The 13501-nt window shown below is 38.6% G+C and overlaps 1 protein-coding gene across 1 annotated transcript; it reads right to left on the bottom strand.

Moving 5' to 3' along the window:
* Positions 1 to 10012: 10012 nt before the first annotated feature.
* On the bottom strand, positions 10013 to 13345 carry MRPL44 (mitochondrial ribosomal protein L44; the record flags this gene model as incomplete). The annotated part of the gene is made up of 3 exons (XM_009585175.1): positions 10013 to 10324; positions 11575 to 11753; positions 12877 to 13345. Coding segments are annotated over 3 exons (820 nt in total), but the record flags the coding sequence as incomplete, so codon positions are not given.
* Positions 13346 to 13501: the final 156 nt, after the last annotated feature.

Genomic DNA, 13501 nt, shown 5'->3' with positions numbered 1-13501 from the left:
ATCTGATCCTTCAAATTTAGTGTAACGTTTCCCATTACCGTAATTTTAAAATCTGAGATATTGTCACCACGATTTTTTCCATGAATCCCTGAGAATTTGTCTTGTCCAAACTGCAGAGAGAAGGGCTTTATGACTGGTGGTATTAACAGGTTAAAAGTAAGAGCACTAACAAGATGCGCAACAAACAAAAAATCCCCCGGAGAACGTAGCACAGACTAACGCAGTTGCGGTGAATAGATACGGATAATCCCCGGCAGCTGCAAATACCCTCTTAAGGGAGGTTTCTGCAGGAGAAGCCTAATCTCAATCCATACATGGGAAAAATACTGCTAAAACTAGTAACGTTTTAGCACTTTCTCTCCGTATCATTTAGTTTGGAAGTAAAAAGGACAAACCCTCAAATTGTTGTTTAGAATAATTAATTTAACAAGAAAAGCAAATCCCCTGACATTAAGGCCTCTTGTACATTCTGCTGCACAGCAAGAGCACTTCCAGTTTCTTGCCTTGAACTGACTCTTTTCAACATTGCAAGCCATAGTTGCAGGCACAAACAGCTTAAAAAAAATTAAGATTTCCTTCAAGAATGCATTCTCTGGTTAAGTGGCAATGACGGGCATGTCTTTCTGAAACAATGTGTGTGAATTTCGATTGAGAATGCAGGTCTTGAAAGTATTTGCCAATTAGAAAAACTCTTTCTTAACCAAGAGGAAAAAGAGAAATGCTCATCAGCAAGTGACTTGACATGTAAAAGAAGCTTTTTTCATGACAGGGATATTTAATACTTACGGGTTACGTGCTTAAATAAATTAAATTAAAACACAACAACAACAAAAACCAGAAACAAATTAACAATTAAGGCACTGTGGGCGTAGTAATATTCCACATACTGTGTTTTGGCAACTGGAAAAGAGCAAGCGTTCAGAACATTACTGCAGCCCGACTAGAGCAAAACCTTGTTTTGGTTTGTTTTTTCAGTTTGGTGTATGGACAAGGGAGTTTATGCTAGAGAATGAATAAATACTCTGAAACAGCACAGTGAATAAAAAATTTGGGATAATGTCCACTCAAAGCAATACGCCAGTTATTAAAGAGCAGCGTCTTACTGACATAAACACAGGAATTTGAGAAATACAGCCCCCGACGTGCAAGAGATTTTTAAACAAATGAAAAAAAATAAAACAAGCTCCTCCAGACTACCACGGATGAGGAAAATTGGCAGGGAAGAGGAACCTGACAGTTAATAAATCATCACAAATATGGAAATGAAAGTATTACAGAAGCTATTAGGTAAGCATAGTATTTCTTACAACTTAGGACTTTTAATCAAGTCTCTTGCAATTGTTAGAATTTGTGACACTGTTAGTATAATTTCCTTAGAGCTCTCTAAGTTTGCCCTGACGTTCCTAAATCATCAAGATCATTTTGTGAGTACATAAGGGTTTTTGCATCCTGCTCCTCTTTGCATGGGGTTGTTTCAGACCTCAGTACTTTACTGCTGAAGGTCCAGCTTTCCAATTTTTCAGGTTCAATGTATTCAGAGCCAGCTTATAAATATTGCTTTGATGCCAGAACTACCCTTCAGCTTATTTTCCCCTCCCTGTGTGTACCTTTGGGCACACAGATAACTGCCCAGCTGAAATGTCGGCACGTGCAGGCGAGAGATACCGGAGGTGCGTGCCCGGCCGTGCTGATTAGCCAACGGCCGCCGTTCCCTGCTGCGCAGGTGGCTCTGGGTGCAGACCACAACTTTGGTAATTCAGAGTTAGGATTATGAGTGTAACCATTCAAAAATAAAACAATTTAAGCAAAGTAATGATTAACAGAGAAAGGTTTAACCCATGAAAAGTTCCCATTGTTACTGACCTTGACATTTGCCAGGGTAAACTTTTGTTTTACGCTCCTCCTCTTTCCATCATTGATAGAGATCACTGTACAAACCCACCTGTCAAAGGGTTTAATTCTTTCTCTTTCATCCTCGTTATAAACTGGGCACCTAAGAGTCAATGAATTTTCAGAGTATTGTCCACAATCGCAGCTTTGCTCCGAAGTACCGTGTGTTTCCCTTCTTTGCTAGAGCCTCTCAGCGCTGCCAGGCAATGGCCACAATTGCCCTTGGTCCTCTCTACAGCCAGGTTCGTCCCCTGGTACAATGAAATCCAAATAACCGTTTGTCAACGCCAACTCTTTGGAATGACATCTTCATGTTAAAAGGATGTATTGTTATGCTTCAAAAATTGAAATTATGTTGAAGTATGAAAAGCTTTCATTGCAGGTTTCAGAAAGAATCTGGTAAGAATCAGATAATTTAGCAGTAGATTCTGTCACTAGCAGCAAATCCCTTCTGCAACAGGGGGAATTTTTCTCTAGAGGAAAATTTTGAAGCTTATTCCAAATTTTATCATACATGATGACGATGATGATGATGATGATGACGACGACGACGACGACGACTATTATTATTATTATCTAGTCCCTGATGTTTTTGGCTACTAGGAAATGATGAGTATAGTACTCCAGTCAAGAAAAAATGTTCAAACTTGTTATTTTAAATTGCCCGGTTTTGTTGCTCACAAGGTAATGAGATCAAACAAATGCAATCTGATCCATGATCATCTCCTAAACACTTGATCTTACAGCCAAGCTCACAGTAGGCAGTTGAAATAACCTATTAAGAACTGACAGGTTCAACAAGAATCTTTCCAAGAAATAAACCATGAAATAAATTACCTACCTCTGAAACCTGGGAACAATCAACAGGTTTGCTACTGGTCTAGATTTCCATGAACTTCAGCAGCCTGCCTGCTGTTCACGCGGCACACAGACCGAATCAAGGAAATTATCACAAACCTCATTTTGACGTCATGCCTGTAGTCACAGGACACCGAGTGTCAGTGCAGATTCCCAGCAGCTGGGAGAAAAGTATGCAATGCCATGGGTCTTGAAGTGAAACTATATGGGTATGTGCATCTAGTGTAGGCTCATCCTAAAGTAATAAAAGCAGCAATAGAAGCAATAATGAATTGCCATGTGAGGATCTGCTAAATGCCAGTATGAATGTCGTCTTTTTTTTTTTGTTCTCCAAAGTGTTGTCTCATTGCCTGGCAGATACAGGTTGTTGAACATGTCTGCCTGATTGAAAACACGCTGAAATAGCATCACATGATATTTGAGATAGAAATGAAATATTCAACATATATTTCTACTGCAAAAGAAACATAAAAGCAAAACTGAACTGTACTCTGATATTATAAACAGAAAATGAGAGGTAAATCACCCCAATCTAAAACCATTAGCCCCCTAAGGGTGAAAGCCCAATCAAATTAGAAAAGTAGTTCTACTAAGCTCATTGCCACAGTTGTTACTTGATGCAGGAGCTCTGTGTAATGGAATAAGCAACCTTCAGATACACGCTTTTAGATTAGGCAACCTTTTTTTTTTCTGATGGACTATAAAAAAAAAGTTATTTTGTAAACATTTTCAGTTCCTATCACTTGAAATTAAAGAGAATAATTTCCATTAGCATTCAACTAGCACTCAACAAATGAAGCCATTTTCTCTCTGGACTCTTTTCCTCCTTAAACATTCTCTGACGTTGGAATTATTTCTACAAACCATTTTGTTACGTTATCATCCTAAGCACTGATATTTGTGCCAATAACCTACAGGATAAAGCTGTGCCTCCTAGTCTTTCTATTGAAATTATCATTAAAGTAACCAAATTTCTTCATTGGACCAAGCCAGAACTTTTAGGCAAATTACTGTCCTCTGGTTGTGGGAATGCTTCCCCCTCGTTAATCCTCTGCTCTTACAGGACTAATTCTGTAACACTTGCTCAGTTTCATTAGTATTTTCTTAATTACGTAGGGCTGCCTCCATGAAGGAGATACTCCACAAGATCAGATTGCAGAATGGTATCTTTGAACTCCGGTTACTCCGAATTTTCTCTCATAGGTTTAGGTCTAGCATAGGACAGTGGTGCTCCACTGGTGTGCTTCCTTCAGCCTTGAGGGACACGTCATGATTTTTCATTCAGCTAGGCTTAATTATTTGTTTGATCTGGCAATATCCCCTGCGTTACCTGAGAGATGCTAATCACAAATCTAGGTATGTCCCCACAGAACTGTCAGCTCAGTGTGGCAGTGGGTCTATTATCTCTTACTATGTAAATGGTAGCATCATTTGCTAGAAATGGTCAAATAAGCAAGAGCAGAACATTTTAAAACTTACAAACCTAGAAACTTTAGAAACTGATCTCCCACACCAGTCAAAAGTATTTCTTTTCTCACTTCTATAAGGTGGAAAAATTGCCAGCGGCACTTTTTATTCCCCCACCTAAGTGCTAGCCACAGCCTACAGAAAGAGACAAATACACTGGTACTGACAAACCAGAGATCTGATTCAATACTTACCTTAATATGTGTGAATCATGAAACTATAGAATCTGTTGCCAGAAGCGAAAGACTATAGCTAACTATTGTCTCCCTCTACTGAGACAACTTCCATTAAATAGTGTTAAAATGTTTCTTTGAAGCTGGATATCAAAACATTCTTTCAGAACTTTTTTTTGCAGGTATGCATGTTTTTAAGAGTTAGAAATGCTACATAAAAATTGGCCAAGTCATTTGAATGACTATTGAGAATACCGTTTTTCAATAGACACACCTACCTACTGATGCGATTAATTTTGGTTGCCTACATAAAGTACCAAAATTAAGTACTTTAAACCAAAATCATGCCTTCAGGACAAAGAGTATTAAACTAAAAATGTGAGGTAATGATTAATCTAAAATATGTTACTCAAGTTATAAAACAGATGTTGCTCTGATTTATATAAGCATCCCAGCCTAATTAGGGGAAAACATAGGACTGTAGAGCTACAGAGATGCTTATAAAGGGGAACTCTCAAGCATGTTCGAAACTCGATGAAATTTTCATCTCATTGGAATTAAATGCAAAATTCTCCCAACGTCAATAAAGTCAAGATTTCTTCTGATAAAGAACACTGGTATAAGAACAACTGAGCACACCTGGCAATGAATACTTACAGAGGTAAGGCATAATTTTTAATTCCCATATCAGAACAGTGAGGTTCTGTAATTGTCCCCAGCTGGAGCAACAAGAGCAAAAGATCTAATGCTTCTAAAACGGAGCTCAATCTGTTTAGGAAAAGGATCACATGACACAGCTGTGATGGTGACGGATTGTCTGGATGATCCAGGAGGTCCCTGATAGTCGCACAATACCTGCACTGTAGCAATTCAGATAACATATTTGAACGAAGCTGGTGAAGGGTCGGGAGCACAAGTCTTATGAGGAGCAGCTGAGGGAACTGGGGCTGTTTAGCCTGGAGGAGGCTGAGGGGAGACCTTACCTCTCTCTGCAACTGCCTGAAAGGAGGTTGTAGCGAGGTGGGGGTTGGTCTCTTCTCCCAAGTAACTGGCGACAGGACGAGAGGAAATGGCCTCAAGTTGCGCCAATGGAGGTTTAGTTGTACATTAGGAAAAACTTCGTTACTGAAAGAGTGGTCAGGCCTTGGAACAGGCTGCCCAGGGAAGTGGTGGAGTCACCATCCCTGGAAGTATTTAAAAGACGTGTAGATGAGGCGCTTAGGGACATGGTTTAGTGGGCATGGTAGTGTTGGGTTGATGGTTGGACTCGATGATCTTAGAGGTCTTTTCCAACCTTAATGATTCTATGATTCTATAAAACTGGAAGTTCAAGGGCACAGTCACAAGCATAGCTGCCACAGACTGGCAGAAACATTACACTTACTACACAAAAACAGAAAGGGATGATAACGTTTACCTTCTCCCTAGAGCTACCTTTATCCCAAAGACGACCAGCCCCAGTTTTTAGGTGCACCATGAAGAGCTGCTTTGCAGCATGCCCCGTGATTTAAAGAATCACCGACAGCCTTCAATGTGCTGATTCTGTCACGCAGATCAACTGTGTTTCCACTATGCGCTATGACAGTGGCGATTTACTGACCAATATCTTCCCAATCCATCAACAATTTCTTAGACAAGCTGAAATGGTAAACACACAAAACTAGTGCCATTAGATCAGCGGAATCAATTTGAAAAGATAAAAACAATCTGTCCTTGGATGTTTGCTTCTCTACACTAAATGCACCTCTTAATATTAAACTCCAAAGCTCAGATGTAAGAGAAACCAAATAGTTTAGAGCCTGTTTAAAGTTTACCACAGCACCCAGTAAAGCTAAGGACAAGAAAAAGTAGGTCTCTTCTAATGTTTCTGCATCATCCCTCTCCCCCTGCCCTGCAAAAAAGAATGACAACACATCTTTTGATGTTTTGAATTCTTCATGGCTTTTTATAGCAACATAACCCCAGAGCAGCTTACTTAAATTTTTGATTTATCATAAAAACCAAATGAGTTTGGTATAAGAAATTTCAATAAAAGCTTTCACTTTTCACCAGCAATTTCGAACTCTGAATTAACATGGAGATAACTGTAAAGTGATTGTATTTTAATCTCCTGCCTTTGAGTCACAGCAACAATTAACACAAGAATTATTCCTGGACTGTTTTTTGTTTTTTTAAGAGAAAATTACAGCAAAATGTTTGGTTATTGTAACCAGAAGCAGCTGCACTTGAAGACAAGGAGATAATACAGAGTGTTCAATCACATTACTGAACAGCTCGAAACACAGGAGCAAAAGCACATACCGAGAACAGAAGTAACTTAATAAAGTACATGAAAGCGTATTACGTTGTTTTTCTCCAATTACTTAGCTGGGACCAATACAGTAGAACTTCTCTTACCTTTCTCAAAATAAAATAACTTTTAAAACACTTTCATGAAAAAGACAAAGGATCTAGATGACAGAGTAATCCAAGACTATTCAGACTTTGAGTTTGTTTAACATTTGGAATAAAACCAAGTCCAGACCAAAATCAATAGCAAAACTGCCATTGCTTTTAATGGATTAATGACTAGTAGTCCATTTATTTCAAAATTTGACTTATATCTATGTTTAAGCATATTAGCATACTTATGCAAATTAATACAAAGATCAAGAAGGAAAAGAAAGCTAAAAAAAGGGTTAGCATATAGTACTGTACTTTTGTCAAAATGTAGCTGTTAGTACACACATGACATCATATTTTAAGTTAGTGCAGAAATACTGTTATTGGTGTTCTGGTTTACCAATCATAATTTTCACTTAAAAAAAAATCTTGAGATAAGGTTTGAATGAGTTAAAGGAAGGATAAATGCAAATACAGTAACAGAAATATCTGCATCAGATAAGGTTAAAAGGTGGCATACAGGAAAGCATAATCAAACTTGCCTCTTGAGATGATGTCAACCTATTCCAAAATTCCACGAATGCTAAAAACCATATCCTTTTCTACCATTAAGCTTACAAAGATAATATTCATAACAATAATCAGTGAGTTGTTCAATGGGTTGCAAGAATAAACTGTCCTGATTCCTTTGTGTCAGTCAATTATTGACACGCTGCTTGATCCATTGTCTTCTCTGAAAGATAAATAAAATGTGATTTAAGAAAGGAACAACCACTGGGGGACATAAATGCATTTGTAAACAGCACCTGGGTCAGAACCAATGCAAGTAGCTTACAAAGTACTTTTCAGACAACAAAACTATCATGGAATTTCATGAACAATGTTTCTACTAGAAGAAAAGCTGCCGTTTTCACCAGACTTTGCAGATACTGATTTCTGTAAATCTAACCAATCTTTTAATGCCATTTAGATGTTGTTTATGGCTACTGATTCGGGAAAAAAAAAAAAGAAGAAAAAAGAGTAGTTATTAATCTGAAGTATGTAAATGATCCCACTACTGCAACGGTAGATCCTTAAATATATGCGTGAGTGCCAGAAATTAAAGCACGAATATGATATAAAATGCTTTTCTGACCTATGGAAGCTTGAAAATAGGACACGTTTTCTTATAAAAACGCCTTTTTCACTCACACCTCTATAAAAACCCAGTCCTTTCTTACCATGTCCCCAAACTGTCTTTCTGTTTGAGCTCAAGACATTCCATACATGTACTACACAATAAATTGATTTATCTTGCATTACTCGTTTTTTTTTTTCCAGCACACTATTCAGTAATCCACTTTTCCTCGGACTTATGTCCATATTCCAAACTGTAAAGCCACAGTAAGCAGATCTTAAACATTCTTTTAAGGTAAACTGCCAGAAAATTGCTTTTTTCTCTCTCTCAAAATACATAAATATGTATATAAAAAATAGTAGGTAGATCAAACTTTGGATATAAAAAAACCCACCTTCACTATTGTCCTTTTAAAATGGGTAAAGGTAAGAGAAATACCTCATCCGGAAACTAAAAATAGCATGAGTAATTTCTATCCTCTTTTCAGATTTTGCTATTATTCCCCTGGAATATAGTGACCTTATTGGCTTTGCTTATATAAACGATAATAGATTACCTAGCTGGAACTTTTCACTTAGCATAAGCAATTTTATGCATATTTTATGCTAGACTGATCTTTCTGCTCTCCTTTTTATATTCAAGCTTTCACACACGTAGTCTCCCATGCCAGAATGCAGAAGAAAGGTTTCGCTGCTATCCAGCCACACCGGCGTTTTATACACGCTTGAGATGCAGGTCACACCAAATACTGAAGACACACACGGATCGCAGCCACCCAGTTCTTTTGCTTGAATACACTAATAAAGCTGTTTCCGTCAAGTAGCCCAGAGTCAGAACTCATTCCCATGCCAGGGGCAGCAGTGAACGTGCCACCTGCGCTGCACCATAGATCTGCTTAGCAGCCACGACCGCAGCCCAGGACCTTGCGCTGCTGAGTGTCCTTCACATAAATCCATCCTGGGGGCCGAAGGCAAAGGATGCACGTCGTCACGGACAGTAACATCAAACCTGTCTGAATGGCCACCTGCATATTTTTTTCCCCGATTAGTGAAGGCACACTTACCTGTTGTCTTTTTTTTTTTTTTTTTTTTTTTTTTTTACAGCCAGTGCTCCCAATAGGATAAGGCAGGAAACACTTCTTTAACCACTGTCCTACATTCAGCTTCTTCCTTTCTTCCTTTGAGGGCTCAGTCCCAGTTTCTAACAGGCTCTTACTCAATTTTAAAGGAAATTATTCCAAAAGAGTCACAGTCCTCATGGATCTGTTGTCTTCTGGTACACATACTGAATTTCTATGACATTTAACAGGAACATCATGCAGGTACCCGTGTTTTTCCTAAGTGACTTTCCATTTACTTGGAGTTACATTAGAACAGCTACAGACGGTGCCAACAAAACAAATGCCGATTTCACTGAATCCAATATTTTAGTCACATGACTGCTTAAATTAAGCAGCCAAAAGACAGGAGAGAAATGAAGTACCTGGACTAAACAGGAAAAGTACCAAAAAGAGAAAAAAAAAAAAAAAAAAAGAGAAAAAAGAAAGCTTATCTAACAGCCTATCATTAAATCATGTTCTCCAATTTCTTTGGGTTCAGGCCTTCATGATCCTTATTTTCACTTATTTCTAGTTTTGCAGTAGAGAAATTTTTACAAATTTAAAAATTAAAAATAAACCCTCTTTCAGAGCATGCTCCAACAATAGAAACCAATGTGTGTGGCAAATAAAATTTGTATGCAAGCAGTAAAACCTCAAAAGTGCCATTTGCACTTTTTTTTTCTTTTTAAATTGAATCACCAACAGTCTTGGTATCATCAACATCACTTTTGATGTTTTCACAAGGTCAAGGACAAATGAATCCAAATGCAATCCAAAGACGAATGTTGCATATGTAATTCAACTCATCTTATTAACAATACCCTCAAAACAGTCTCCAAGGAAGCATGAAACCTTTTTCTATACAGCGAGATTTTGTCACACATTATTAAACATCATTAAAAATGGTCTCCTGTGATGTATGGAAAAACTTCTCAGCCAAAAGGCAAAAATTCAGAATAAGGATACTTTTGTTATGTAGGAAAATGAGCAAATATTAAACATTGTGCAAAAAGAAAAGCCTTTATTTATTTCAATAGTATATTTGATTTGAAAGTTTTAAGCACTGAAGATCAGAAAACCGAACTGAATTTGGCTTTCCTAAATACATCTATATTCAGCACAGAAGCCATTAATTCTTAAGAGAAACCAGAAATGTCTTTTATCATCTAGTTACTGCTGATAGCTTTTTCAGCTGCCAATCCTTGTTTGGGTTTTGAGTAATCCCAAGGTCTCCTGTTCTCTGTATACCCATACAGCTTCCGCAGCGCCACGCGGGCAGCTTCTTCCTCTGCAGCAAGCAGCGTTTCACCAGGACCTTCAGCTATAATCTTCTTATCGCTTGGGGGGGAAAAAAAAAAATTAAAAACATTTTCATCACCAAATCCTGAGCACTACTGTGTATCATGAATAAGGGCTGCTAGATTTTTTTTTCCTCCAATGTCTGTGAATACTGAAGGTAATTTCTATATACACACAAATGTAAACATTTCCGTTGGTCTTTCCTGCAAAGATAAGTGATTGTATATTCAACAATGGAAACTCAAATCAGAAATGCGTTCATTTCCTGGAAGAACACTACTCTGTTCATTTAGATTCCTCATATATCACTTTTCTGATTCCTAACATATCACTGATTCTTTACAGTGTTCCATTTGTTAGCCCTGTTAAAAATATGCAAATTCATTACTCTGGTTAGCTTAAACAAAGAATTGAAATGCTTGTCTTTTCTCCTCCCCTGGTAAGAAAGCATTTTAAAACTTCTTCAAAAGGATTCACAGAGAAGTTCTCTATGTTATGAAGCATGTACTCAGCTCTATTCAATCAACATCTATGGGCACTGAATAGGAACAGTTTGTGAAGGGGCACCAGGGATTCCAGAAGAAAAATAATCAAAGTTCCTTTCTTTTACATAAGATAAAAAATCTTAGAAGGCATATAAAACAAAGCATGATAAATCAGAACAAGTTAAGGCAATCTTCCTATGCATTTATCTGCAGCTCATTTAGCAAAGCAACAGCGGTGTGGGTTTTGGTGGAAGAAGGTCCTGTCCTGCTGCAGAGGAGCAATGTTACCCCTGGGCAAGAGACCAGGACAAGCACTGGCCACGCCTGAGACAAGCACGCCGGGGATGACTGTTATTTCCTACGTCTTGTCTGGATAGAGACGCTCCTCTTGCCTAGTTTACAGTGCCTGCAATTTGAAAACTAAAAAACTTCTCTGGAATATAAAATAAGTCTCTCTTCAATCCCACCTCCCTTGATGTCCATGTCTTTTTACCCTTCCCTAAGCCCTGGATACAGCTGTGGACCCTCCAAAGCCATTCAGTTACGCTACTGGCAAAGTTCCTATGTCAGGTCACCCCGAACATACACCCAGACTCTTTCGTGAGCCCAATTTAGACTTTGAAGCCCTTTAGTCAGAGACTGTCTTTTTATGCATCATTACAGCAAGCTATGGCCAACGCTTAAATGGCTGATTTCTGTAATAACTTGACCAAAGAGCACAAGTAGAAAAGTAAAAGGCAATCTTCCCTCCTCCCCTCTCCCCCAGCTTAAATCCATTTCACTTTAAATTAATATTGTACTAACCAGTACAACCCAACAAAGTACAGTGGCAGAACCGTGCTGACTCCCAACTGCCTGGTAATTCTTGGTTCTGGAGAAGAGATATTCCTCTTGGTCAGTTCTTCCACTAGTAAGCCCATAGGATTTACAACTTCCCAGATCTCAAACAGGTCTTTTCCAATCAGTTGTGGAATTAAAAAATCCTAAACAAGAATATTTAGAAGTTACAATTAATGGGAAAGGTAATGAAGGCTCTAGCTTCTGGTGTCTCCTAATAAAAATACAATATGAAGAGGCATTAATACAGTTGACAATAAACTGCTGAAATGAATGATGAAAACTGCCTCAGTGCTCCACCACAGCTAAGCGCAGCTAACCAGTGTTGCCACGCTCGGCAGCTCTGGGTCTGATTTAGCCACTGAGGGGATATGCGCCTTGGGAAAAGTCAACTGCCCAGACCTAAAGAAGGAACAGCGCCAGCCTGAGAGAGGAGTTGTAACAATGCTTACGCACAGCTCCAAGCACGAGGTAAGCAACTCAGTGCTGCTTCCAAGAAAGAAGTTGTACATCAGAGGAGTTCTGCACACAGGTTGAAGGGAACACGCAAACCCACGGGAGTTTCACATGTTCGGATCATCTCTTGCCTGTTAACTGCTACTTGCTCTTACAGAGACCTCTCAACGGTCTTGTATCAGAAATAAGATTTTAACAAACATCTCTCCATTGCAAAACTAGATACAAGTGAAAAGGACGACTTGAAAGCACAGTAGGTGCTAAAACTACCTTGTTACACTGCATTTTAATTGAACATTTTTGTACGAAATACCTTTAGGTGCTTGCACTCCTACATGCAAAACCTATGAACTCAGCCCCTGCTTGATATAAAATGTTTTTTTTTTAAATTGAAGATATATGTGACCTTACACGGAATAATTTCATTATTTGATAGTATAGTGCATGGAATATAACACTTTCCCTTACCAAGTGTCAGCAAATACTAACATATCACTATTATAAACCAGAAGTATATGACTTTATGTACTTGACCAGCCTGTACTTCTTAAAAAAAAAAAACAAACACAAAACCAAAATACCCACTATCCCAAAACCCCCCAAAACCCCACCCAACCACCACCACCACCCAACAGATCTCATTGTTAAGTTGTCTTGTTACACGTATTGTCAAACTTCTGCCAATCTCCCTGGATCTCCAGCCATCAACGTACAAGACTTTTTTTTTTTTTTTGCCTTTTTTTTCTTGTAACTTCCGAGACCCTTAGATGTTACCATTGTCAGTACAAAAATATATGATAAGTAATGACTTACTCTGACAAAGATCCCCGTTTTCTCAGGCCCGTTGCTATCGAGCAAGGCTCCTATTACAGCAAAGAACGTCCTCTGTAACACATCTGGTGGGACAGGAAACTCTTTGCAAAGCGTCAGGTCCTGCACAGACAGGTTTTGAGCCACATAAGAAACAAGTTCCTGACTGGTAAGAAAATCAACAAGTGCTCCTATCCCCTCTGCAGGCAAATCTGGGTAGGCACCTTCAAAGCATTGCGTCAGGTAAGAACGTGAAAAAGACATCCCTTGTTCAGCAAGTTTACTATTATCTTGTAGATTAAGCACAACCGTTTCTTTGTCTAGCCCAAGTTCTCGGCGTCTTGCCTCTTCACTTTCAATATAACAAGAATTAACAAATGCGGTCTTGAGAAGATCCAAAGAAAAATTTTCATGTAACCGGTGGCTAAAAGCTTGTATCTCTGCATGGTAATCCCAGTTGGGCTTCTCTGACCTACAGACATGGAAAAGAAAACAAACTCGGAAACAGAACGAGAAGTTACCCGTACGCCAAGCACCATGCCTTTCAGATGATCGAAAGGAAAAGAAAAACTGAATTGTTTTTGAAGATCAAAACCAGTGTTTAAAAACCCCGGTGTCAAACGCAGTC

This window comes from Fulmarus glacialis, unplaced genomic scaffold, assembly GCF_000690835.1.
Source record: "Fulmarus glacialis isolate BGI_N327 unplaced genomic scaffold, ASM69083v1 scaffold28489, whole genome shotgun sequence".
Taxonomy (NCBI): domain Eukaryota; kingdom Metazoa; phylum Chordata; class Aves; order Procellariiformes; family Procellariidae; genus Fulmarus; species Fulmarus glacialis.
The sequence above is the reverse complement of the archived record's forward strand: the minus strand, read 5'-3'. Positions and strand labels throughout refer to the sequence as shown.